Raw genomic sequence first — 24804 nt, 5'->3', positions numbered from 1 at the left:
AACTATTGCTAAGACTAAAACCCTTCCAAACCACCACCAGCATTGCTATTCTGATTCACGAAGCCCTGAGGCTGGCTCTAGGGGCCAGCGCCCTTAAAACTTCTCCACAAACTCACTTCCTACCCTTCCTACACTTAGAAACACAACTGTGCTGGTGTCCCGATGCAGGATCCCTCCTGAACTGGGAAGGGTGAGTTCAGCTGTGATTGAGAGGCGGAAAAAGGAAGGGGATTGCTCTCCCTCTTAGGCCCCAGTCAGGATATGGCTGTTCTGGGCCCACCCCTGACCCGTTGGGTGGAAACAGGAAATATGTGAGACTTGGTGTGTGCTGGGTCTTGGTGCCTGGCTCCGAGACTGATAAGAGCCATTGTGTGGCCACTAGGATGAGCCTGCTGTGGATAGATGTGCTTCCCAGAGGAAGGAAGCTTTTATAGGCCTTTCCTGGGCGGAGGAAGCTGAGGGGAGAAAAGGGAAGGTGCCCAGCCATCAGTGTGAGGGCAGGCCCAGGGTGCCTCTACCCCTTCCATGCCAGCTTCTCCTTCTGGAAAAGTCTTGTTTCCCCCGACTTCCCTGTTCGTTCTCATTTCCTATAAGGAATGACTGGTGATCCAGAGCTCAGTTCCAGGCCAGGAAAATGTCAGCCGTGATTTAGCAACAATGAATACAGAAAAACAGGAACACTGGGGGGGGGTGCAGTTGAAAATAAACAGAAGGGGGGGGTACATACCCAAGGGACCCAGGAACTTACCTTGAGGCTTTGGAAGTGGGTAGGGTAGAGGCCTCTTGCTCTTCCTAAGAGCCCCTTCTGCCCAACATGATCAGCCTTGGCCTCCAAAAAAGCAAGACTTTGTCAAGTTGTCAAGGCATGCCTCTCCTACCAGCACAAGGATGATGCAGGAGGACCACTTGAGTTGAGAAGTTCAAAACTAGCGGGGACAAAATACATAGTCAAACACCTTTAAAAAAAAAAAAAAAAAAAAAAGCCGGGCGGTGGTGGTGCACGCCTTTAATCCCAGCACTCGGGAGGCAGAGGCAGGCGGATTTCTGAGTTTGAGGCCAGCCTGGTCTACAAAGTGAGTTCCAGGACAGCCAGGGCTATACAGAGAAACCCTGTCTCGAAAAAACAACAACAACAACAAAAAAAACAAAAATCAACAACAACAAAAAAACCCCACAAAAAACAAAAACAAAACTGGTGTAAAGCCCACTTTTTATAGGCAGCTACGTTTCAGGAGCCTCAAGAGTCAATACTGCTAAGGCGTCCTCTTGGTTTGTGGGAAGATATGCCTCTGGTTGGTCAGCTCTCTCAAATTGATCGGAGAGAGGGCAGCTTGAGAGGGCGGCCCTGCCAAGATGTTGCTAGAGCGGGTAGAGGGTTGTCTCCTAACCTTTGACCCGGAGCCCAGGGTCCCTTATGGGTGGCTGCATCAGCTCCTCTGGTTACCTGAGACAACAGGCATTTCCTCCATCCTTCAGCCCCTCCTCTTCCTGCCCCAACCCTCTGGCCAAGAGACCTCCCAATCAGACCTGGACTGCTCCAGCTGTGTCCTGAGAAGCTGGACCAGCCACATCCCCAGGGGCTGGAGTTGAAGCAGGACCAACTGGCCTTCCCAGCGTGAGCCAGTGGAGCCGCCGGAGCCAGTGGGCCGTCGGACAGTGTTTGCGTTCTGCAGGCTGGCTCTCCACACAGCGGAATGGCACTCCAAGTAGAACTGATACCAACGGGAGAGATCATCCGTGTGGTCCATCCCCACAGGCCATGCAAACTCGTAAGCTATGATGATGATGATCCTGTGGGCTGGGAGGGTTGGTGGTAGGGTCTCTCCTGGGCTGGGTGACCTCTTCTGTACATCCCACTAGAGAGACATGAGCATTGAGGAGTTGTTCTGATCTTCGCTGGGGACAGAAACCGTTAAGACAAGGAGTAGGTGGAAAGAGGGGTGAGGGATTGTGGGCTACTAGAAAGAATTTATTCAAATCGGAGGTTTAGATTTTTAATTCCTTTGCCAGCTCCCTCAACCTAAATGGGCTTAGCTGGGAACTGGACATAGAAGGCAAGATGACAGTGCTCTGACGCCAAAAGACTACTAGTACGGGTAAAAGTTGTAGACGTACAGTACAATTAATTTCTTCCCTTTCCTCACGGGGCACGCAAAACTGGGGTTGCCCAACTCTAGCAACATAGAACGAAAAGGTGGATGAAAGAAGAGAGAAAATTAGAAATGGGGAAGGACTGGCCTAGCACGCAAGGCAGCATAGTGAGGGCCTGGTTTGCTTAAAGACCATCGCATCTGGTGTTCTCACCCACCAAGTACTACAGAGTTGGGTCTTCTACTGGAGGAATGTGTGTGTGTGTGTGAGCCAGTGTATAATTGTGATGCGTCTTGTCCTACGAGTTAATAGAGAAGTGCAGCACCAAGCCTTGGCCGGCGCTGGCCCAGACCCTGGGGAGGGCCACCAGCACGGGGCGGGGCCCAAGGGCGCGCGCGCGTCTGAGCCTGGGCCTTGCGGGGGATGACGATAGGCAGCGGCCCGGCCCCTAGCGGGCCCTGGGCGGAGAGATCGTACCGGGGTTGCGGACTCCGGAGGTGGCCACGCCGTCCAGCCCAGCCCCCGCCCGATCACCCGAAGAACCAAGCCGGTGGGTACACGAGGGAGGGGACGTAGTCACAGAGTCCCAGATGGCTGGAGGGGTGGGCGGTTGAGCGTCTTCAGCTAGCTGCCAGAGCTGTGGTCGTGTTGTCTCTAGCTGGGTATTGCTGAGACAGGATTCGCTCAGCCCGACTAGTGCAGGGTTCCAAGACCCGGAGGCTCTGGGATTCAGTCTCTTGGGGCCAGGCGCGGGATCCAGGCACTCCGTGCTCCCTCCCGGCCACTCCCGCAGGCCCTCCCAGCATTGGGTTCCGGAGAAACTGGTAGAGCCCCGCCCCTTCCCGTCCTTCGCCCCCGTAGCCCAGGCGCGCCGGTGATCCCTGCAAGCCGTTTGTGAAAATGCAGCGGGTGCGGGGCTCACAGATGAATGGGAGAATGAGTGGCTGGCCCACAGTTTTATTCAATTACAGCATGAGACAGCCTCTTGCTCACACTCCCAGCCCTCTGAGATTCATTCATTCATGCAAGCGCCCACCAGTGGGTTATGGAATCTCCAGCGAGTGCCTAGCTGAGTGCTTGCCTAAGACCGGAGCAGTCAGTCTCCCGGCAGTCTGACAAGGAAGCAGACGATTAGTACTTAATTTAGTAAGGAGGAGGCTGTGTGTTAGAGGAAATTAAGAAGGCGCTATGGCGAAGGTGATTCCTGAGCTGACTCTTCGGTGATGACTAAGTGAGGTGGGTAGGCTGAGAGAGCTGGGCTTAGGAAGCTGCAGGTGCAAAGCCACAGACCGTGCAGTCTCCCGTGGTTGGTGGTTGTCGGCAGGGGTACAACCAGCACCTCCTGGCTGTGTGTGGTAGTGAAGAAAGAAGGGACTGGAGAGGACTGACTACCTGTCCAGTTAGAGATTAATCCAGGAGCAGTGCAGTAAACTGAGCCCATGGTCAAGCGTGAAGGGCAAGCTTGGCACCCGGGGAGCGGGGAGCGGTGCTTTCTTAGCCTCCTGTCCATTAACTTGAGATGGTAACAGTGTGAGATTTGCATTTGTAAATGCCAGAGGGGAGAACTGAAGAAGGCTGTTGCTTTGGTCCAGGAGAGGAGCAGGATGGAGAACCCGGAATGAGGTTTTAGCAGGTGGTGACTGATCTGATTGGTGTAAGGGGAAGAGGACCAGCTTTGAATGCCAGCCAGGTCATGATTATCACAGCTAGAGATCCTGCCCCCCCCCCACCCGGGAAGGACAGTGAACGTGAAAACTCATTTAGGGGCAAGGTGCTCTGTTTATTTTTGCTGGATTCTCGGGTAAAGAATTCTGGCAGATCAAAGATCCGTGGTTCTGAAGCCAGAGTGCTTAATTAGGCACTGTGAGCACCCCCTCCCCACATCACCTCCCCCCCCAGCCTCTAACAGTCCCTAATGGGGTAGTCGGGGGCCCAGACCTAAAATGGATTTGATAAATCTAAATTAAGCCAGGCATGATAGCGTACTTTTTGTAATCCCAGCACTAGGGAGGCTGAGGCAAGAGGCTGCTGAGTTCCAGGTCAGCCCGAGTTCCACAGTGAGGCAAGAGGCTGCTGTGCCCAGCGCTGACCTGCCAGGCTTGCAGTAGCTGTGCTTTCCCTGTTAGCCTCAGTGAAAGTCGCCCCAGCAGTTCCTCCACCCTTTCCACTAGAGGTCAGGCTCCAAAACCCTGGGTAAGGGCCACTGGATGAACCAGTTCTGCTCTCAGCCCCACTCCCCATAGTCCCAGTACTCATCCAAGTAGGAAGAGCCCCAGAGGTGCTTTTAGGGATTAAGTCTTGGGTCACTCACTGGCTTAAGGTGTACTCTAGCCTGAAGCCAACCTTAAGCCCAGGGCCATGCTGTGGGGCCCTCGAATGTTTCCCCAGTTGCCACCCCTAAACATCAGTGGTCACACTAGACAGGTTTCTGTCCTAGGTCACTGAGGAAAACTGTGCAGTCCTGTTAACTGTTGGGAGGGATCAGAGCAGCACTACCGTAGTGGTATCAAGGGGTCCTGGGTTCCAGTCCCATTCCTCGTACAAGTCTAGAAATCTTGAACAAGGCTTCTCACCTACCTACTCTCAGTTCCCCCTTCTGAAATAGGATAACAACATAACTCATGGTGTACGTCCGGCACTGACAAGAGTGACATAAGCTAAGAACACAGGAAGCGCCTGGCATGGCGGTGTCCCTCACACCCTTGGTTCCTCACTTCACTTCCCCTCTCTGGACTCACGCTCCTGTCCAGAGAGGTGGAGCAGGCTAGAAGTAGTTGCCCGGACTGTGGCTGGCCTCAGGCCCGGAGGGCGGCGGCTACACGCCCTCTTTTCGATGCGGGGCGGTGGCTGCGGGGGCGCCAGCGGGCATCCTAGGAATGCGGCTGCGCCGCTCGGGATGGGTGAAGTCCGCCGGACCCCTCCACACGCGGATTCCCCTCATTCCAGCCGCTTGACGCGGCGGGGCGGGGCGGGGCGGGGCGGGGCGGGGCGGGCACTGCGGCCTCGAAGCCCCTCCCCTTTCAGCGCGCTCCTCCCACCCAGGCTCCGCTGGCCTGAGAGGGAGCTCAATGAGGCCGCGGTAGGGGGAGGGGAGCGAGCCCATGCTAGTGCTGGGGACTCCAAGCTCTCCCGCCTCAGGTCTTCTAATGCTCTGGGGTGGGCTGAAGGTCGTATCCTCTCTTTTAAACCTGGGGGCATCGTAGAGGGCGCTCCCCTTTGCCCTGTCTTTCACCCATCTTCCACCTGCAGCACCCAGTCCCCTGGCCCGCTCCAAAGGGCTTCGTTCCCCAGCTGGCGCCGCACACCACCCCCACCCCCGGGTTGTGGCTCGAGCTGTTGTTCAACGAAGTAATGAACCATCCTTCCCCTTGAGGCCGCAGGCAGCACCTGTCGCAGACTCACCTCCTCCCCAGGGAGTCCCGGTCCAAGGGGTGGGGCGCTTTGGTGCTTTGGGTTCTTACTCCCCCTGTCGTCCCTAGACCAAGTGAATACCCTCGGTATATGCTTTAGGTTCCTTACAAAGGGCGAGGAATAGATAGATAAGGCACTTGAGAACCCTTTGCAAATGGTAGATATAGGGGCGGACGCTTTCCTCACTAGACAAGAAAACTGGACTCTCCCCCAAGTCCCTCAGTGCGTGTAGAATGAAAGAGGAAGAGGGTAGTAGTGGTGTTGATGGCTTGGTCAGTGCTTCATTTCAGGCAACCCAACAATTCTGGCAAGTATCAGCCAATCGGTCTCTTAAGGCACTTGCTCATGATCATCCTGCTAGTAAGAAAAGGCCAGGCTGGTTTTGTTGTTTTGTTTTGTTTTATCGTAGACATCCATATGCCACAAGAGGTGGCAACTGACCCAAAGTCAACTCCGCTCCTCACACACACTATTCTCGGGCCTAGAAAGGGCTGATGTCGTCAGAGAACCAGCGAGGGTGCTGGACAGACATGGAAGACAGCTGATGGCCTGGGTTCAGGGAAGAGCGGAGATCCAGAGGGAACAGAAAGAAGGGAGAGAGGAGAGGAGCCCATGGGGCAGGGCACTGAGTCCGGAGGATGTTCAGGCTGGAACATAAGGTTATTGGCTGCACATGTAGGAAAGTGAGAAGAGTGCTGCCTACTCGGCAAACAGGCTTCTTTAGGGGTCATGCTGGGTCAAAAAGGGGACCCTGCTCTGACCCTAGGACTAGTTTCTTTGCTAGGGAAGAGATCTTTCAAGAGATGTTTCTCTTCTGGCTCTCTTGGCACAAGTTTGTAATCTCAGCACTCAGGAGACTGAGGCAGGAGGCATCTTGAGTTCCAGGCCAGACTGGGCTCCGTAAAGAGACCCTGTCTCAAACAATTTCTTTTCTAGGGATTTAAAGAATGGAGCCAGTCCTTTGGGAGTGTGTATGGGGGTGGACAGTGTCCCGTACAGAGGCTCCGCCTGTCCCGGGGCGCCGGCCGTATTTGGACATTTCGTTCTATTTTTAACTTTCCCGGGACTCGAGGTTGGGGGTGGGGAGGGAAATCCTGCTTCCCCGGTGACCCACGGGCTTCAGCCCTCGTCTCGCGCGGGGTGTCCGGCCCCGTGTTGTAGACACGAGCCCGGAAGTGAGTTCCGGAGCTGTGTAGACGCGGCGGCCGCGCGGGTTCCGGGCCCCACCCTGGAACTAACGACGTTCCTCCTGGAAAACCTGACTCAGGCGGAGCCCGCGGCACGCAGGAGGCCCCGCCCCACGTGCGCCCCCTCTTAGGTCCCGAACCCCCTCCCACCCAGCCCGGCCAGGCCGTCTGCCGTGAGTCCTAGGGTCCGGACTCCGAGCCCCCTGAGCCAAGGGGCCTGCAAGGGGCGGTGCAGGGGGCGGGCTGGCCCCTCCCTCGGTTACGCCGCGGCCGAGCACCGACCAAGAGGCGCGGGCAACAGAGCGGGGCGCCGGGTCCGGCAGGATGCGCTACCGGGCATCGGTGAGCAAGGGCGCGGGCAGGTTTGGGGTCCGGGGTATCTCTCGGTGGCCTGCGGCGCTCCAGGGCCGGCCTTGAAGCGGGCGCGGCCCAGAAATTTCGGTGGAAGATGTCCCTGAAAGTTGCTAGGACAGGAGGCCGAGGAGAGGGCTGCAGAACGCTCGAACCCAGGACCATGCGGTCGCCCCTGGTGATGGCTAAGACCCCTCCCACCTGAGGACTAGGGGGCGTTGGCTGCGGTGGTGTTTGGCAGCAGCTTCGGGCTGGGTGGGTCAGGGGTGGGCAGGTCTGAGGGAGACAGGCCCCGGACTTTAGGGGTGACGGAGAAGCAGAGAACTCCTGGGCAACTAGGGCTAGAAACCAGGGTCAGGGGAGACTTGGTGACCTCCCTGGAATTTACAGCGGCTCCCAGCACCTTCCTCTTCCTTGACACCCCCCCACCCCCCGCCCCAGCATTTTCTAGATCTGCAGGCCCTCTTTGAAAGGAAAGCTCTGCCTAAGACGCGGCTTGAGGGTCGAGCTAAGCCTGTACCTGCCCCACCCTCGGGTGGCAGCTGGGTTTCCCCTGGGAGAACCCTCCACCTCCTGAGGCTTCTCAACGGTGGAGGAGCTGCGGGGGGGGGGAACGGGGGACCGGGGGGGGGGAAGCCTAGCAGCTGGAATGGAGGGAGTGGCTCCAGTTGAGGGAGGGCAGGCCACCCGCTTCTGGGGTGGGCATCAAGTCCAGCTGAGGTGGTGGCCCCATGGGGAAACCCTCTCCTAGGACGTGAGCTCTTGCTTATTCCCTAAACAACTTCTACTTCTGGGAATTTGGGGTGGATGGGAGTTGGAGAGGTGGCCCCTCCCTGTCTGCAGAATTCCCTCTGAACCGTTTGTCCTCCAAAGCACCTGTAACACGTAGCTGGGATTTGAGGTCACCTGAACTAACCCACTCCTGTTCTCTGAAGAGGAAGCAGTCCTGAGAAAGGAGGAGGTTTGTCCAAGGTCAACACCAGCATTCTTTCTGCTGTTCCTAGGAGCTCCTTGTCATGTCCCACCTTCCTCAACTCAAAACGCCGCCGCCCTGGATTCCATGCAGTCGTTCAATGTCTGCTGGGCTCTTGGTGCTCCTATGGGCTGTGTGCATGGTCCATATGTCCCATAGGGTCTCTTTTCTGCATTCCAGCATCCTGCAACCCAGCCATATGTCCGGAACATGTTCTGTAGCCTGTGTTCAAAGTGTCCCTGCCTTCTACATCCTGCAGGCAGGGTAGGAGACTAGACTAACCTGCAGACTCTGACAGTGTCTTGTGGCTGGTTCCCCACAGGCCCTGGGCAGTGACGGGGTTCGAGTGACCATGGAGAGCGCCTTGACTGCCCGAGACCGGGTAGGGGTGCAGGACTTTGTTCTGCTGGAGAACTTCACCAGTGAGGCTGCCTTCATCGAGAACCTCCGGCGGCGGTTCCGGGAGAACCTCATTTATGTGAGAGCCATAAGCACCGCTGGGCCCATGGACCTAGGGGAAGGTGGCAGCAGGAACCTTCAGGAAAAGCCTCTGACTCTTCTCCTCTCCCCACCCCCCAAACCCCCAGACCTACATCGGTCCTGTCCTGGTCTCTGTCAATCCCTACCGAGACCTACAGATCTACAGCCGGCAGCATATGGAACGCTACCGTGGTGTCAGTTTTTATGAAGTACCACCTCATCTGTAAGTGATTCCCTTGCCTTTCCAGGAGTGACCTACCCTGTCCTCTTGCAAGATGACTCCATCCAAACCCCACTCTGAAATGATTCCCTGACCCCTGGGTGACTCACTGGTCACTACTGTGAGGAATCCCATGGTTGTTCACCTATGGTCACCTCAGTTCTCATTAGTTGAATCTGAGTTCTGTCCACCAACCAGGACCCTCAGCTCCTGAACTCAGTTCCCACTCCTGAAGTATTCCTTTAACTATCTTAACATGGCCCACCTGTGAGGACTCCCAGCCTCATTCAAGTGCCCAGCTTCCCTTTGGCTGGCACCCCACTTGGAGTGATCCTCAGCTGGGCAGGTGTACCCTGTGAAGGCTTCCCACCTGTCCACCCCCTTCTCCATCTTCCAGGTTCTAACCCCCATATTTTACAAGAGTGGTTCCCTTCAGGAATGGGTGGGATACCACCCTGGGAACTCCCTGACAAACCTCTGTCCCAGGTTTGCAGTGGCTGACACTGTATACCGGGCACTTCGTACTGAGCGTCGGGACCAGGCAGTGATGATTTCTGGAGAGAGTGGGGCAGGCAAGACAGAGGCCACCAAGAGACTGCTCCAGTTCTATGCAGAGACCTGCCCAGCCCCTGAACGGGGTGGCGCAGTGCGAGACCGCCTGTTGCAGAGCAACCCTGTGTTAGAGGTGAGGAGAGTGCAGCATCTGAGGAGAGGGGTAGACAAGACAATGCCAGGCTTCGCTCACACTCCTGTCCCCGACCCCCCACCTTCAGGCCTTTGGCAATGCCAAGACTCTTCGCAACGATAACTCCAGCCGGTTTGGAAAGTACATGGACGTGCAGTTTGACTTCAAGGTACCTGTGGGTATAATAAGGAGGGGGTGGGTTAGCCATTCAGTGATTCAACATTTGTTTAGTGCCTACTACGACGTGCCAGGCACTCTTCCAGGTGCTGCTCTGGGAGCAGTGAAATCAAACAAATCTTGCCTCCTGGAGCGATAGGTGAATTATTACAGAAACATAATAATTAAGGCCTTAGCAGAAAATAAAATGAGGTAACAACTTCCTTTTTAATTAGATAGTCTCGGTTTGCAGTCCAGATTGCCCTTAAATTCCTGGTGGTTCTGCCTCTTCTTCCTGAGTAACTGGGTTTCCGGGAGCATACCGCCACAGCTGTGCCTGCGAAACGACTAGGGAGAAGGCCTCACTCAGAGATGGCATTGCTGTAACGACTTGGCAGACTGGGAAGCAGGTGTCACAGATGCCTGGGGGAAGGAGGCCAGGTAGACGTGAGGACCAAGGCCTTGCAGAGGCAGAGCCCTTGGTGTGTGTAAAGGCTACAGCAAAGCCGGAAGCTGGAGGAGAAAGCAAGGTGCCAGGAAAACAGTGAGAAGCCAGATACACCGAGGGCCTTTTAGGTCTGTGCAAAGGTTTTTTTTTTTTTTTTTTTTTTTTCTTTTTTGCCTTGGTGTGGGAATTAAACCAAGAACCTTCAGTCATGTTAAGAGTACCAGCTACGATGAGAGCTGAGAGCTCCTCAGAGCCCAGCAAGAATTTTTTTTTTTTTTAAACTGAGTGAAAAGGAACTATCAGAGGGTTTTGAGCAGTCGTGTAGTGATGTAACTTTCCTACTGAAAAGGTCATTCTGGCCGTTGTTGGGAGTAGATGACAGAGGAACGCAGCCAAGCAGGGGAACCGGTTAGGAGGCTGATGTAATGTAGCTAGCTGACAGATGGCATGGCGGCCTCTCAGATCAGGGTGGTAGACGTAGAGGTGATGAGCAGAGGTTGGTTCTGGGTGTTTTCAAGGTTAAAGTAGCAGGAGTGGCTGTTGGGATATAGGAAGTAAGTTGGGGAGGCCGGGGAGGGTTCCAAGGAGGACTGCAAACTTCCCTCTTGAATAACTTGTGGGACAGAGTTGCTGCTGACCAAGATGAGCTGGAGTTAGTGTGGGATAAGAAAAGCTGGGGTGCACCGTCAGGCTTGTTAAATTTGCAGTGCCTGGCAGGCATGCAAACAGGACTTCAGAAGTGGCTGAGTGTGCGTGTGTGTGTGTGTGTGTGTGTGTGTGTGTATGTATGTGTGTGTGTGTGCACGCGCGCGCGTGCGTGTGCAGGGACTGTGTGTGTATACCCGCTGAGGTGAGAGCAGCTCTCTCAACCACTGAGCCCTATCTCTGTTTCCTAGATGAACATGGTATGTGTGTGTGCACGCGCGTACGTGTGCGGGGACTGTGTGTGTATACCCACTGAGGTGAGAGCAGCTCTCTCAACCACTGAGCCCTATCTCTGTTTCCTAGATGAACATGGTAAGAGCAGAGTGGGTACCTGAGCCCACTTAGCCAGTGGCAAGGAGAGAAATTAGATCCCAGGTTTACTACAGGGGCAAAAGAGGAAGACAGCTTCTTTCTGCTGGTCCGGCTGACCATCCCTGTTCCCCACTCTGCCCACAGGGTGCCCCCGTGGGAGGCCACATTCTCAGTTACCTCCTAGAAAAGTCCCGGGTGGTGCACCAGAATCACGGGGAGCGGAACTTCCACGTCTTTTACCAGCTACTGGAGGGGGGCGAGGAGGAGACTCTCCGCCGGCTGGGCTTGGAACGGAACCCCCAGAGCTACTTGTACCTGGTGAAGGTAAGTGTTTGGCAGGCATGGTTGATGCCACCCAGGGGGCACAGTGCCAGTGGCAGCAGCCCAGCTGTGCTCTCTCTTCCAGGGCCAGTGTGCCAAGGTCTCCTCCATCAACGACAAGAGTGACTGGAAGGTTGTGAGGAAGGCGCTGTCCGTCATTGACTTCACTGAGGATGAAGTGGAGGTTAGGGCTCTCTGTGAACCCTCCCCTCACACCCACTTCTTTTGGACCCCTTTTCTTTTTTCTCTTTTCTTTTTTTTTTTCCTTTTGGTTTTTCGAGACAGGGTTTCTCTGTATAGCCCTGTCTGTCCTGGAACTCACTCTGTAGACCAGACTGGCCTCGAACTCAGAGATCCGCCTGTCTCTGCCTCTCAAGTGCAGGGATTAAAGGCGTGCGCCACCATTGCCCAGCTTGGACCCCTTTTCTACTCGAGCCCCCTTCTGCTCCTGAGGGCCTTACTAACCATCCCCTGCCCTATTTGAGCATCTCCTAGTTTCTGTGACCTCCCCCACCCCATAACCACCATGTGCCCCCTGCTACTACCTCAGGACTTGCTCAGCATCGTGGCCAGCGTCCTGCATCTGGGCAACATCCACTTTGCTGCTGACGAGGACAGCAATGCCCAGGTTACTACTGAGAACCAGCTCAAATATCTGACCAGGGTGAGTGTGGCGGGCAGAGGGTGTGGAAGGGGCGCTGAGGCAAGAGGACCCAGCCCCTCACTATGTCCATCCCACCCTTGGCAGCTCCTTGGTGTGGAAGGTACAACACTTAGGGAAGCCCTGACCCACAGGAAGATCATCGCCAAGGGGGAAGAGGTGAGACTCAGACTGGCCACAGGAACAGGAGGTGTGCGCAGTCTTAGGGAGCCCTGGCCTATTGTTCCCCTCCACTTGTCTACTCGGGGGCCTTCAGTAGTCCTAGAGGGGCCTGAGGCTCAGAGGGGTACAGTGAGCTGCAAGGCTCCCACCTCTTAAGAATGAGGCTGCTATACCAGCTTGTCCCTGCTGTCACAAAAAGCACCACAACCTTCCCACTTACTGAAACTCATGAGGCTGGGTGGTGAGAACGTCCTTGTCTGACGCCTGAGTCTGAGGGAGGTGGGACAGAAGGGTGTCTGAGGCATTCATCTCCTGTCTTTTTCCCCTGCTGCAGCTCCTGAGCCCACTGAACCTTGAACAGGCGGCATATGCAAGGGATGCTCTTGCCAAGGCTGTGTACAGCCGGACATTCACCTGGCTGGTTAGAAAGATCAATAGGTCACTGGCCTCTAAGGTGAGCGCTCGGTCCATGCTGCTTTCAAAGAAGACAGGGAGGGTGGTCAGGGAGACCCGTGATGGGGAGCTGGGGCAGACACTGGGGACCCATGCTATCTGCTGACTGGCTGGCCCTAGGACGCTGAGAGCCCCAGCTGGCGAAGCACCACGGTTCTTGGGCTCCTGGACATTTACGGCTTTGAAGTATTTCAGCATAACAGGTCAGTCCTAAGCTTTTACCCCTGCCCATCTGCCTGCCGATTGTCCCCTGCCCCTCTCCTCCTCTCTCCTCTGTCCCTTGCCCCTCTCTCCCAGCTGTGACCCTGCTTTGCATCTCTCAGCTCTGCTGCTTGTACCTGATCCTGTCCTTTCCCCGTCCCCGCTTTGTGTCCCCGGCACTACTGTGGGTTCTCCTGCTGTCCCTCAGCTTCGAGCAGTTCTGCATCAACTACTGCAATGAGAAGCTGCAGCAGCTCTTCATCGAGCTGACTCTCAAGTCCGAGCAGGAGGAATACGAGGCTGAGGGCATCGCGGTATGTGTGTGTCGGGGGTGCCCTGCGTGTTATAGGAAACTAGGCAGTGGGGCTCCCTGGAAGAGGGTACGGAACCCTATAATTGGCGCCCTTCTCGTTCTGTGCAGTGGGAACCTGTTCAGTACTTCAACAACAAGATCATCTGTGACCTGGTAGAGGAGAAGTTCAAGGGCATCATCTCCATCTTGGTGCGTGTCCTCTGCCCCTCTAGCCTCCTGCTGGGTGACAGTTGGGAAGCCTCCTATCCTCTCTCTCCAAGTGTGTCCACTGGGTCAGAGTGTGGGGTTGGGCAGGGTAAGTTGAGGTGCTGGCCCAGTCTGCACGCTCCCTGACAGGGCTCCCTAAACTCTGCCCCCTTTTCCTGTGCCTGTGGCTCTCTACATGGTGTCCCCTATACTTACCACCCGCCGTCCAGTAAATCCTCACCTTGTGTGCTGCCCTGCAGGATGAAGAGTGCCTGCGTCCTGGGGAGGCCACAGACCTGACCTTTCTGGAGAAGTTGGAGGACACTGTCAAGCACCACCCTCACTTCCTGACGTGAGTGGGCTGCTAGGGCTGGAGGAGGCTGGGGTCCCGCCACAGTAGCAATGCCGTGGTTGAAGGCATTGCTGGGTGGTAGTGGCAGAGGGCTTGCCCAACAAGCACAGAACTCCTTTTAGAACGGCGCAACACCCAAAACCAAACAAACCACCAGCCACCAGAGAAAGTAGAGATGGGGACAGTTGTAGAAAGCTACCCCTGCCCTTCCTCCTTAATCCTTTGTTGAGAATGAAACTTGCTAAATTGTTTGTTTGTTTGTTTTAAGCTTCCTTATTTGTGAATTGCTTTTTATGCAAGGGACCTCCTACCCTTAGGAGGCAGGGGCTGTAGAATCAGTAGTTCACAGCCATCTTGGCTACAGAGCAAATTCAAGGCTACACAAAGATCCTGTCAACAGAAAACTAAAAAGCCAAAGGATTAATCTAAAGTGGGGGAGCTTAGCACACAGACTGGGTGCGTGCACCTCATCTCCTCACCTACAGCACCAAGGATGCTTTCCTGTGCTCCATCTAACCAAAACGCAGAAAAATTCACTCATTTGGTAATAATAATTTAGCCAGGCAATGGTGGCGCACGCCTTTAATCCCAGCACTTGGGAGGCAGAGGCAGGTGGATTTCTGAGTTCGAGGCCAGCCTGATCTACAGAGTGAGTTCCAGGAGCCAGGGCTACCCAGAAACCCTGTGCTGGGATTAAAGGCGTGTGCCACCACACCCGGCTTGAAAAAGAATTTTTGAGGGTGAGGCATATTGTTTGTTTTAAGACAAGATATCACTGTAGCCCTGGGTGACCTGGAATTTAGAGGTCACCTGCTTCTGTCTTTGGAGTGCTGGACTTAAAGGCCTGCATTGCCATATCTGATATTTGTGTCTTGTCTCCCTTTCTCTCCCTTCCTCCCCACCCCCCAATCCCGTGTTGGGTTTTTGTTTGTTTGTTTGGTTGGTTTTGTTTTCATTTTGAGGAATAGTTTCTCTGTGTAGCACTAACTGTCCTCGAACTTGCTCTGTAACCCAGCTGGCCTTGAACTCAGAGATCCACCTGCCTCTAACTCCCGAGTGCTTGGATTAAAGGCGTGCGCCACCATTGCCTGGCTGGTTTTGGTTTTTTGAGGCAGGGTCTCACGTTGCTCAGGCTGGCCTTGAACTCACTATGTAGAAAAGAATGGCCTTGAATTTCTGATCCTAACTTCCCCTGCCTAAGTGCCAGGGTTACAGGCATGTGCTATCATACCAAACAACAAATTTTACTTTTGATTATAAAAACAATATTGCTGAGCCGGGCGTGGTGGCGCACGCCTTTAATCCCAGCACTCGGGAGGCAGAGGCAGGCGGATTTCTGAGTTCGAGGCCAGCCTGGTCTACAAAGTGAGTTCCAGGACAGCCAGGGCTACACAGAGAAACCCTGTCTCGAAAAACCAAAAAAAAAAAAAAAAAAAACAATATTGCTCATTAGAGAGAGCTGGAATGTGTGCAGAGCCTCTTGTGACCCTGTTACCCAGCGGTCATTCTTGGTAACAATTCCAGGCATTTCCTTCCTGCCTTTCCTATACATTTTTTCCCAAAGTCAGGAACTTACTGAGTATAAAGCTCAGGATAATCTTATGTTTTAAATTGTTGTTTTCCCTGTATCATCAAGCAGAAGGATTTCTTCAAATTATTTCTTTCAAAAACTGTGAGCCATGGGGACCTCACAGCTCTCACCCTGCCTTAAGGACTCCCAAGGAGCCTCTCCAGGATTTTGATTTTTTTTTTTTTCTTTTGCGGTATTGAATATGGAGCGTAAGACTTCCCATGCTAGGCGGGCATCCCTCCATGCTTCTGCTATAAGAACAAGTCTGCTGCACCCACCTTTGTACCTTGCTTGTATCTCTAGTTACAGGCTCAAAATAGTTCTTAAAAGTAAGAGGTGTGATCTGGAGAGATGGCTCAGTGGTTAAGAACACTGGCTTCTTGCTCTTCCAGAGGTCCTAAGTTCAATTCCCAGCAACCACATGGTGGCTTACAACTATCTGTCATGGGATCTGATGCCCTCTCTGGTGTGTCTGAAGACAGTGACAGTGTACTCATATAAATGAAATAAATACATCTTTTTTTTTTTTTTTAAAGAGGTGGTCTAAAGGGTACAAGTGTGTTTAAAAATATAAGTAATCTCTTGGGACAGTTTCCATTCTGAAAATGGAGAGGACAGCTTTACCACCCTCTAAACAGCTGAGCACTGGCCAGTGGCTGTGACAGATGGGTCCTGAGCCTATAGTGCTTGGCAGCCTGAGCCCAAGTTCCTACTCCTAGCTCCCGGAGTTGTGTATCCCTGGACCAATGTGTCTACTGTTTTGAGCCTCTGTGACCCCTGCAACAAGCGTGTACAGTCTGCCACACACTGCAATTTGTGGGACAGCCCAGGGGCCTGCTGGCTCCTTCCTGGATGGCCCTTAAAGCGTTTTCAACAGGAATTGGGCATGCTCCAGGTCAGAAATCTGTAGGTTCCTGTTCTTGTCATTCTCAGGCACAAGCTCGCTGACCAGAAGACCAGAAAATCCCTAGACCGAGGGGAGTTCCGCCTTCTGCATTATGCTGGAGAGGTGACCTATAGCGTGACTGGTGAGGATCCTGATGCCAGGTCCTGTGGGGCAGGGACGGGGCACTCCCTCCGTCACCTTCTGAATGTTCTCCCTTTCCAGGGTTTCTGGATAAAAACAATGACCTCCTCTTCCGGAACCTGAAGGAGGTGAGGGAGACAGGAGAACTAGGGTGGGCTGGGTACCCATAGCTCTGCGTGCATCTCTGACTTTACTGTCAACCCTGACCTGTGTTCTGCCTCACAGACCATGTGCAGCTCAATGAACCCTATCATGGCCCAGTGCTTTGACAAGAGTGAGCTCAGTGACAAGAAGCGGCCAGAGACGGTACGGGGACTATGACACTGGCAGCGGGTGTATGTGACTGAGTACACACCAGAGTCTACGTGGCACTGTGCCTGTGAGCGTGTTTGTTAACACCCAAGTACACAGCCATCTGTGTCTGCGGGAAGTTGCTCTCAGGGATATCTTTGCCTGTTTCTTTCTTCTAATTTATTTATTTTGTATATGAATGCTGTTTGCGTGTATGCCTCCAGGACAGAAGAGGGCACCAGATCCCCTGACAGACAGTTGTGAGCCACCATGTGGTTGCTAGGAATTGAACCTAGGACCTTTGAAAGAGCAGCCAGTACTCTTAACCACTGAGCCATCTCCCCAGCCCCTTTTTTCCAATGTATTACATTTATTTATTTGAGCATGTACGTGTGTGTACATGTGCTAGGGTGTGAGTGGAGGTCAGAAGATAACTTACTGGAGTCCGTTCTCTCCAGCACATAAGTCTTGGGAATCAAACTCAAGTTGACAGGCTTGTCAGGAACTGTTTTTACCTGTGAGCCACCTTTCTCCAAATGTAGACTGTTGTGTGCCTCCCTGCTTCTCTCTATAGGGTACCAATGCACCCCTGTCTGTGTGAGTGAGTGCCGTGTGTATCCGCTTAGTCAGCAGACATCTCTCAGCTCTCAGGGATCAGAAACAAATGGGTGCCCTCACAGCCAACTATGGTCAGGACCAGGTGCTAAATGGAAAAGTCTCCCTGGCCTGGGGGACTGCATGCAATGGGTGCTTGGGAACCCAAACTGCCAGAGGGGATAGAGGGGTCTCGGAAGGCTCCAAGGCAGAGGCAGCATTTGAGGTAAGAGGATGAGTGCTTGTCCAGTGGACCTGTAGGGGGCTGCTGTAGGCAGCAGGAGACCAGCACATACACACAGAGGCCGAGCTGAGCTATAGACAGTTGAACACAGTAGAGGAGAGGCTGGGGAAGGCACATGTGTGCCTGATGCAGGGGATCTTCAGCCCACTGAGGGCAGAGGTACAGCTATTGGGCTGAACCAGAAGAGGTTATCACAGCTCCAGGTCAGGAGGGAGAGAGGACCAGATTTCCAGGTGGATCATATTGTGATGGCCAGCCAGGACCCTGCTTCTGCTGTTCTGACCCTGCCCTCCCCATCTCCTGCCTGAGCCTCTTCCTCTTCCCAGCCAGGATCTTCCCACTCAGGACACCTCCACACCCTCCCCTCCCATACTCTAGCATGACTTGGTTTCCATATCCAGTGACAGCACCCCCCACCTCCACCCCAGCCTTGTTCTCTTTCCTCTTCCTGACTCGGGACGGGGTCACTCTCTACCCAGTCCCCCAGGCCAGGGACTTTTCCCACTCTTTCATTCAAACACTGGGTGATACCTATTCCTATGCCTAAGAACTTCTTAACTCCCTCTCCTTTGTCCCTGTAACCACTGCTCCAAGTCAGTCCCTGTTATTGCGCCTGTGAGCCAGCCAACCTCTTCCCTGGTTTCCTGGCTTCCCACCGGCCCTTCCCAACCCATCTTCCACATAAATGCTGTAGAAATAATCTAACATACAGATCTCCTTGCCACTCCCTTGCTCCAAACTCCTCATGGACTCTGTTTTCCTAAAGATAAAATCTAGTCTGTCCAGTGTAACCCTGCTCTGACATACTGCCCCTGCCTGCCTTAACTCTTTGCAAGGTTGTAGTTCCCTGTGTGGCAAGCCTTTGCTTAGCCATTCATCTGCTTGGACTGCCTTTCTCTCCTGCACTCTCCTACTGACTCGTACAATCTCAATTTAGGGTCATTTTCAGAGGATCTTCCCTGTGCACTTTTCCTTAGACTGATCAGTCATCTCAAACATAAGGAAGGGGGTGGAGGTATCTCAGAGATATAGGATGCTCTCCTAATGGGCACCAGGCCCCCACTTTCTCCCTCAGTACCAGGAAAAAAGAAGGGGGCGGGCCGATGGAGTATGATGTCACCAGGACCTTTGAGGAGGAGAGCTGGGTTTCTAAGCTGAGGTCTCTAACGGGCTGAAAGGAAGTAGGGTGAACTCCAGTCCCATCTGGTATGAAGCAGGGGTGATGGGAGGAAGTAGGGGGCAGAGGGGACATGCAGGGTTCAGTGGCCTCAGCCCAGCCCTAGCCAACCTCCTATACACCTTTGGTTTATCAGGTGGCCACCCAGTTCAAGATGAGCCTCCTGCAGCTTGTGGAGATCCTGAGATCTAAGGAGCCTGCCTATATCCGGTGCATCAAGCCAAACGACGCCAAGCAGCCGGGTAGGTCCTCTGGCCCCACGAGTTGTGAACTGTGCCTCAGGGATGGGGACACTTCCTTTCAGGGAGAGCCTAAGGACCACCTTTGTTACGCTCCAGTCGCTTTGTTACTTTGTTTCCTCTAAGGTCGTTTTGACGAGGTGCTCATCCGACACCAGGTGAAGTACTTGGGACTGATGGAGAATCTGCGCGTGCGCAGAGCCGGCTTTGCCTATCGTCGCAAATATGAGGCTTTCCTGCAGAGGTGGGTGTGGTCGGCCCACCAGTGAATGAATGAACTGGGCCAGTGAGCACTTCCTGGAACCTGGGAGGGAGGAGGGACGGTTATAACTCTAGTTTAGATATGAGGGTGCAGAGATCCTCAGCTGCTGTGAGACCCAGACCAGGAATCGTTTTATGCTACAGGCCTAATGTTAGTCTTGGAAAAGACAATGTAAGTCATGTACACAGCCCCATCCTCCCTGAAGCCCCTGGTGAGAGGCACAGGAGGAGCACATTGACAGGCTGCCACCAGAGATAGTGTGATCAGGGCTCAGAGAGGATGTTGTGGCTGTATAGCTATTCAGATGACAGGACCTGCCGGACGTGGTGGCGCACGCCTTTAGTCCCAACACTCGGGAGGCAGAGGCAGGCGGATTTCTGAGTTCGAGGCCAGCCTGGTCTACAAAGTTGAGTTCCAGGACAGCTGGGGCTATACAGAAAAACCCTGTCTTGAAAACAAACAAACAAACAAAAAAAAAACAGATGACAGGACCTAAGCCAACCAGAATATGAATCCCGTGTCTGCTCTAGGAAGATGGGGAAGATGGGAATACTTCAGTCCTCTATCTCTAAAATGGGGACGTCAGGCATGTGTACCATGTACCAGCCAGTGGGAGCAACTGTAGACTCCCAGCAAATCCCCTTCTATCCCTAGGTACAAGTCACTGTGCCCAGAGACATGGCCCGTGTGGGCAGGACGGCCCCAGGATGGTGTGGCCGTGTTGGTCAGACACCTCGGCTACAAACCAGAAGAGTACAAAATGGGCAGGTAAGTAGGGCCTGTTCCTGGGGCCTGGGGGCTGAAGGAGGTGGCGCCCAGAGGCTGATCACTGCTGTCCTCCCAGGACTAAGATCTTCATCCGATTCCCCAAGACCTTGTTTGCCACAGAGGACTCCCTGGAAGTCCGGCGGCAGAGTCTAGGTGAGAGAGACTCACTTTTGCTGTCCCACAGGGGGCCTGGTAAATAGAAATCACTGCTTTAGGGCTTCCTCTCCAAGAAACCTACCCAGCCACACTCAGGTCTCTTCCCCTTTTTGCCACCCCCAACAAAAGTCAACAGTCAGGGAGGCTGGAGAGATGGCTCTGCAGTTAAGAACACTGTCTGCTCTTCCAGAGGTTCTGAGTTCAATTCCCAGCAACCACATGGTGGCTCACAGCCATCTATAATGGGATCCAATGCCCTCTTCTGGTGTGTCTGAAGACAGCAGCAGTGTACTCATATATATTAAATGAATAAATAAATCTTTAAAAAAAATAGTTAACAGTCATCCCAGTTGCCTCCGGACACAGACACTAAATCATCCCTACACCCCTCCCTCTGCTGTCTTTCATTGGTTTACCTCACACAGCCTCCTCTGGTGTTCTTTACTTAAACCACTGACCATGTCCGGCCCTCAGCTAGGGCTCTGAGCTCTGACAGTTCATTTTCTCCCCCAACCATAGCCACCAAGATCCAGGCAGCCTGGAGGGGCTTTCATTGGCGACAGAAATTTCTCCGGGTGAAGCGATCAGGTGTGGGGGCATAGGGGTCTTTTGGAGGGGCGGGTCTAGGGGTGGGATGGGCCACCATGGTGAGAAGATAAAGGTCAGCTATCTGTGGTATCCACAGCCATCTGTATCCAGTCATGGTGGCGTGGCACACTGGGCCGGAGGAAGGCAGCCAAGAGGAAGTGGGCAGCCCAGACCATCCGTCGGTGAGTGCTGGGGTGCCAGTGTTTGGGAACTACAGATCAAAGTGAGTATGGGGATCTTCTAGTTTCTCACCCCAGTTGCGTCTGACCCTCCACCCCTAGACTTATCCATGGCTTCATTTTGCGCCATTCACCCCGGTGCCCTGAGAATGCCTTCTTCCTGGACCACGTGCGCACCTCATTTTTGCTTAACCTGAGGCGGCAACTGCCCCGGAATGTTCTGGACACCTCCTGGCCCACGCCCCCACCTGCCCTGAGAGAGGTCTGTGTGCTTTCCCTGCTGTGTTAGGGATAGTCATCAAAGCACTTAGTGTGGGAATCTTCTTACCCTGTGTCAGGAGAGCTGGCCAGGGGAGTCTCAGCAGGGAGAGACCAGAGAACGAGAGATGGGTTATGGAAATGAGTTTACTGGAGAGAAAACACTCTGGCTGGCTGAGGGGGCTGTTGGGGTTCTTCGGTGGGAAGGGCAGGCTGGAAAGGTGGTCTGACCCTGCCCTTCACATAGGCCTCAGAACTGTTACGGGAGCTGTGCATGAAGAACATGGTGTGGAAGTACTGCCGGAGCATCAGCCCTGAGTGGAAGCAGCAGGTGTGGAAGATGTAGCTGCAAGTATTTGGCTATAGGGTCCCTGGGAACAGCAGGCATTTTGCCTAGTCAACACTGTAGCCTCAAAAGAAGGCCAGGCCTTCACTGGACTTCATATGGGAAGTGGAGGCTGCAGTAAGTTTGAGGAAGCAGATAGAAGTCATGTTGTGGGCCAGCTTGCTTTGGTTGGTAGAAGCTTATAGGCCTTGGTTGGTCCATCTTCACACTCAGGGGTTGGTATCGGCCATTGATGTGCCTTGTGTTTACCGACATGGTGTTGGGTGAGGAGGACCTTAGCTAACCCAACAAGGCAGTCAGCCACCTACACCATCCTAAGCTGGAGCTGCATCTCGAGGCCCCGAGGGCCTGGTGGGAAACATTTTCTTTCTTTTTTTTTTTTTTTTTTTTTTGGTTTTTCGAGACAGGGTTTCTCTGTATAGCTCTGGCTGTCCTGGAACTCACTTTGTAGACCAGGCTGGCCTCAAACTCAGAAATCCGCCTGCCTCTGCCTCCCGAGTGTTGGGACTAAAGGCGTGCGCCACCACGCCCGGCAAGGGGAAACATTTTCAAACCTGACGGTCTGTCATGACTCCTGGAGAGCTCTCTGCCTTGTTTAGTGGGGATAATAGGCCAGGAAGCGAGAAGCTGACAGGGGTGTTGGTGACAGGGCACTGGAGAGCTGATGAAGGAGTTGCAAGCACTGCCCTCCAGGTTGTCCCCAGTCCTTTGATGCTGTGTTCTTTTGTCTCTTCAGCTGCAGCAAAAGGCGGTGGCTAGTGAAATTTTCAAGGGCAAGAAGGACAACTACCCCCAGAGTGTCCCCAGACTCTTCATTAGCACACGGCTTGGTGAGCTCCCACACTCCAGCCCTTGAGCCTTCCAGCACCATCTTGTCCCCTTCTGGCCTTACCTGACTTCCTTTTCCCTTCTCTCTGTTGTAGGCACAGAGGAGATCAGCCCCAGAGTGCTTCAGGCCTTGGGCTCTGAACCCATCCAGGTAAGAACCTGCTGTTGACTCTCACTGGTGCCCCCAAGTTCTCTGCCCCAGGGCTAGAAAAAGTGGGTCATGGCCTTATCAGAGGGCAAGGAAGTTGTCCCTACAACCCGTTAACCCTTACCCTGTGCCTCACACTGTTCTGTGTCTCTAGTATGCCGTGCCCGTGGTAAAATACGACCGTAAGGGTTACAAGCCTCGCCCCCGGCAGCTGCTGCTCACGCCTAGTGCTGTGGTCATCGTGGAGGATGCTAAAGTCAAGCAGAGAATTGATTATGCCAACCTAACCGGTTAGCCGGAGCGGAGGCCTACATGGGTGGGAAGGAGCCCTGCTCCAACCATCGCTCCCTGACCTCTGTTCTCCCCTCTCAGGAATCTCTGTCAGTAGCCTGAGTGATAGCCTATTTGTGCTTCACGTGCAGCGTGAAGACAACAAGCAGAAGGTACCCCTTCAGGGCCTGGGAGGCGGAGGGGGTTCTCTAGCCCTAAACGAGGCTTGACTCATCCGTGCATTGCACTCCCAGGGAGATGTGGTGCTGCAGAGTGATCATGTGATCGAGACACTAACCAAGACGGCCCTCAGTGCTGACCGAGTGAACAATATCAACATCAACCAGGGCAGGTGAAGCACGTGGGGGTGACTCAAGGACATGGGGACAGGACAACCCTAGGGGGTCCATCTCTGTAACCAAGTCTTCATGTGCTTCCTTGCCTCCAGCATAACGTTTGCAGGGGGTCCAGGCAGGGACGGCATCATTGACTTCACATCGGGCTCTGAGCTTCTCATCACCAAGGCTAAGAATGGCCACCTGGCTGTGGTGAGTGGGAGGGACCTGCTGTCCTGGGTCTATGGTAGAGCCATTGATGAGCAAGCCCTCCTTGGACTATGTGTCCCCTTTTTCGTGTTGCATGCCCAGGAAAGTCAGAAAGGGGAGTTGCTTGGACCCCTATGGTGGCCATAAAAGGGTGATAATAAGGAGGACAATGGGAAAGTGGGAAGATTGCAGGGAACGGTGGTGGTGTGCTTGTGGGAGGTTCACTCTGGCAAGCAGGTATTGCCATGGAAACAGAAAAGTCTTCAGGACCTAGCCTCCTGTAGGACTGCTAGGGGACTATCTAGCCTGAGCCTGTAAGCCCCTGCAGCTCCTCCACTTACTCCTGGGCTTCTCCCCCTAGGTGGCCCCACGGCTGAATTCTCGGTGATGAAGGCTCCGGTGGACCCTCCTGACTCCTGATGCTTTGCTTCTTCCTCTCCTCCCCTCCCAGTCACCAAAGACTCAAGCTTCCAGACAGGGATCCAGGGACACCCTCAAAGCCCACCTGCAAACTCCTGCCTCCTGCTTGCCCCCTCTCGAGGTGATCAGGAGCCAGGGAGCTACCCCAGGAGTGGGCCAGGCCGGGCCACAGCAATAGAAAAGCAGAGGCCTGAGCAGGCCAGGCCAGCCCTCTGCTGATGCCAAATATCTAAGAGAAGGGAATTTTAACTGAGGTTTTCTCTGAGATTTTTTGATGCTTTATAGGAAACTATTTTTTTAAGAAAGCCATTTTCCTACCCTAAACACACTGGATGTGTTTTTCCCTGCCTCGAACAGGGCAGGGAATGTAACTGAAAGACTGACAGGGCTGGGCTGGAAGGTCTCTTCTCTGGCCAAGCCTCTCCTCATTCCCTTGGCACCTTGTCTGTCTGTCCATCCACCTGCACCTTTTGCAGCCCACTATGACCTCCACAAAGAGGCTGAGGCCACCTCTGCCTACCCCATATTCCTGCCTTAAGAATGTCCTTTTAGGGGCTGGGGTATAGCCCAGTGGTAGAACTGGTGCTAAGCATGTGTGAGACCCTGGGCTCAATCCCCAGCATTAAAAAATAAAAAATAGGTTTTTTAATATTTTCACCCCAGTCTGAGGGCATCCCTAAAGTGGGGGAAAAGTCTTGAGAGTTTGGAACACTTCAGAGACAGTGTCTGGTCCAGGCTCCTGGGATCTACAGAGCTGGAGACAGAGGCACACAGAGGGAGGGAAGGCTTGCCTAGTAGAAGACTGAAGTAAATCCTAAAGTGAAGCCTGCCCTCAGCACACCTCACTGCCTTTCCCAGGGACAGGAAGGCCCATAAGGCAAGGGTCGCGTCTCATGTATGCACCTGGCTCTCTGACCAGCAATCACCCTTGGGAGCCACCTGGGTCTATGCCTTAGGATGACAACCTCCATACACATACATACTTTCGACCCAATTTAAGAATGGTAGGGTCTTTTATTGGCCTTGGGTGCCTCTGTGACCTGGGAGCCTAGGGACAGGGCTGGCCTTGGAGGAACTGCAGGGGCATCACCTCTTTCTGCTGCTTCTCTCCACCCCAGAGGTCCTTGGGTTTGCCCAGCTCCCTCTGTGCCCTCTGGGGCTCTCAGCCCACTGCTGACACTTCTGCAATCCAGAGAAACACTAAATAAAGCAATATGTATTTGCCA

The 24804-nt window shown here is 53.9% G+C and overlaps 1 protein-coding gene across 3 annotated transcripts; it reads left to right on the top strand.

The window, feature by feature from the left end:
• Window positions 1-1564: 1564 nt before the first annotated feature.
• On the top strand, window positions 1565-24804 carry Myo1c (myosin IC). 3 transcript variants are annotated; one of them, XM_029483613.2, is made up of 32 exons: window positions 1565-1769; window positions 8336-8491; window positions 8601-8716; window positions 9200-9398; window positions 9487-9567; window positions 11164-11343; window positions 11426-11524; window positions 11891-12004; window positions 12089-12160; window positions 12498-12617; window positions 12737-12819; window positions 13026-13131; window positions 13239-13319; window positions 13577-13668; window positions 16172-16266; window positions 16347-16393; window positions 16491-16571; window positions 18708-18813; window positions 18937-19054; window positions 19727-19840; window positions 19917-19993; window positions 20516-20584; window positions 20682-20766; window positions 20866-21025; window positions 21269-21352; window positions 22104-22197; window positions 22291-22346; window positions 22498-22633; window positions 22716-22786; window positions 22868-22965; window positions 23062-23161; window positions 23520-24804. In XM_029483613.2, the coding sequence occupies exons 1-32, from the start codon at window positions 1695-1697 to the stop codon at window positions 23544-23546; spliced, it is 3192 nt and encodes a 1063-aa protein (XP_029339473.1). In that variant the 5' UTR covers window positions 1565-1694; the 3' UTR covers window positions 23547-24804. The 3 variants fall into 3 exon arrangements, with proteins under 3 accessions (XP_029339473.1, XP_021033959.1, XP_021033958.1); XM_021178300.3 differs by lacking the exon at window positions 1565-1769 and adding an exon at window positions 2495-2641; XM_021178299.3 differs by lacking the exon at window positions 1565-1769 and adding an exon at window positions 6631-7031.

This window comes from Mus caroli, unplaced genomic scaffold (genome assembly GCF_978045245.1).
Source record: "Mus caroli unplaced genomic scaffold, Mus_caroli_1 scaffold_13, whole genome shotgun sequence".
In the NCBI taxonomy this organism is placed as follows: Eukaryota; Metazoa; Chordata; class Mammalia; order Rodentia; family Muridae; genus Mus; species Mus caroli.
Note: the sequence above shows the minus strand (reverse complement) of the source record. Positions and strands in the feature narration are given on the sequence as shown.

Excerpts from the sequence above, each read along its gene's own strand:
- Myo1c (XM_029483613.2), top strand. The coding sequence starts at position 1,695 with ATGGCACTCCAAGTAGAACTGATACCAACGGGAGAGATCATCCGTGTG. Across the intron at positions 1,770-8,335 it reads CCCACAGGCCATGCAAACTC|GCCCTGGGCAGTGACGGGGT; the intron begins GTAAGCTATGAT and ends GGTTCCCCACAG. Across the intron at positions 20,585-20,681 it reads TCTCCGGGTGAAGCGATCAG|CCATCTGTATCCAGTCATGG; the intron begins GTGTGGGGGCAT and ends TGGTATCCACAG.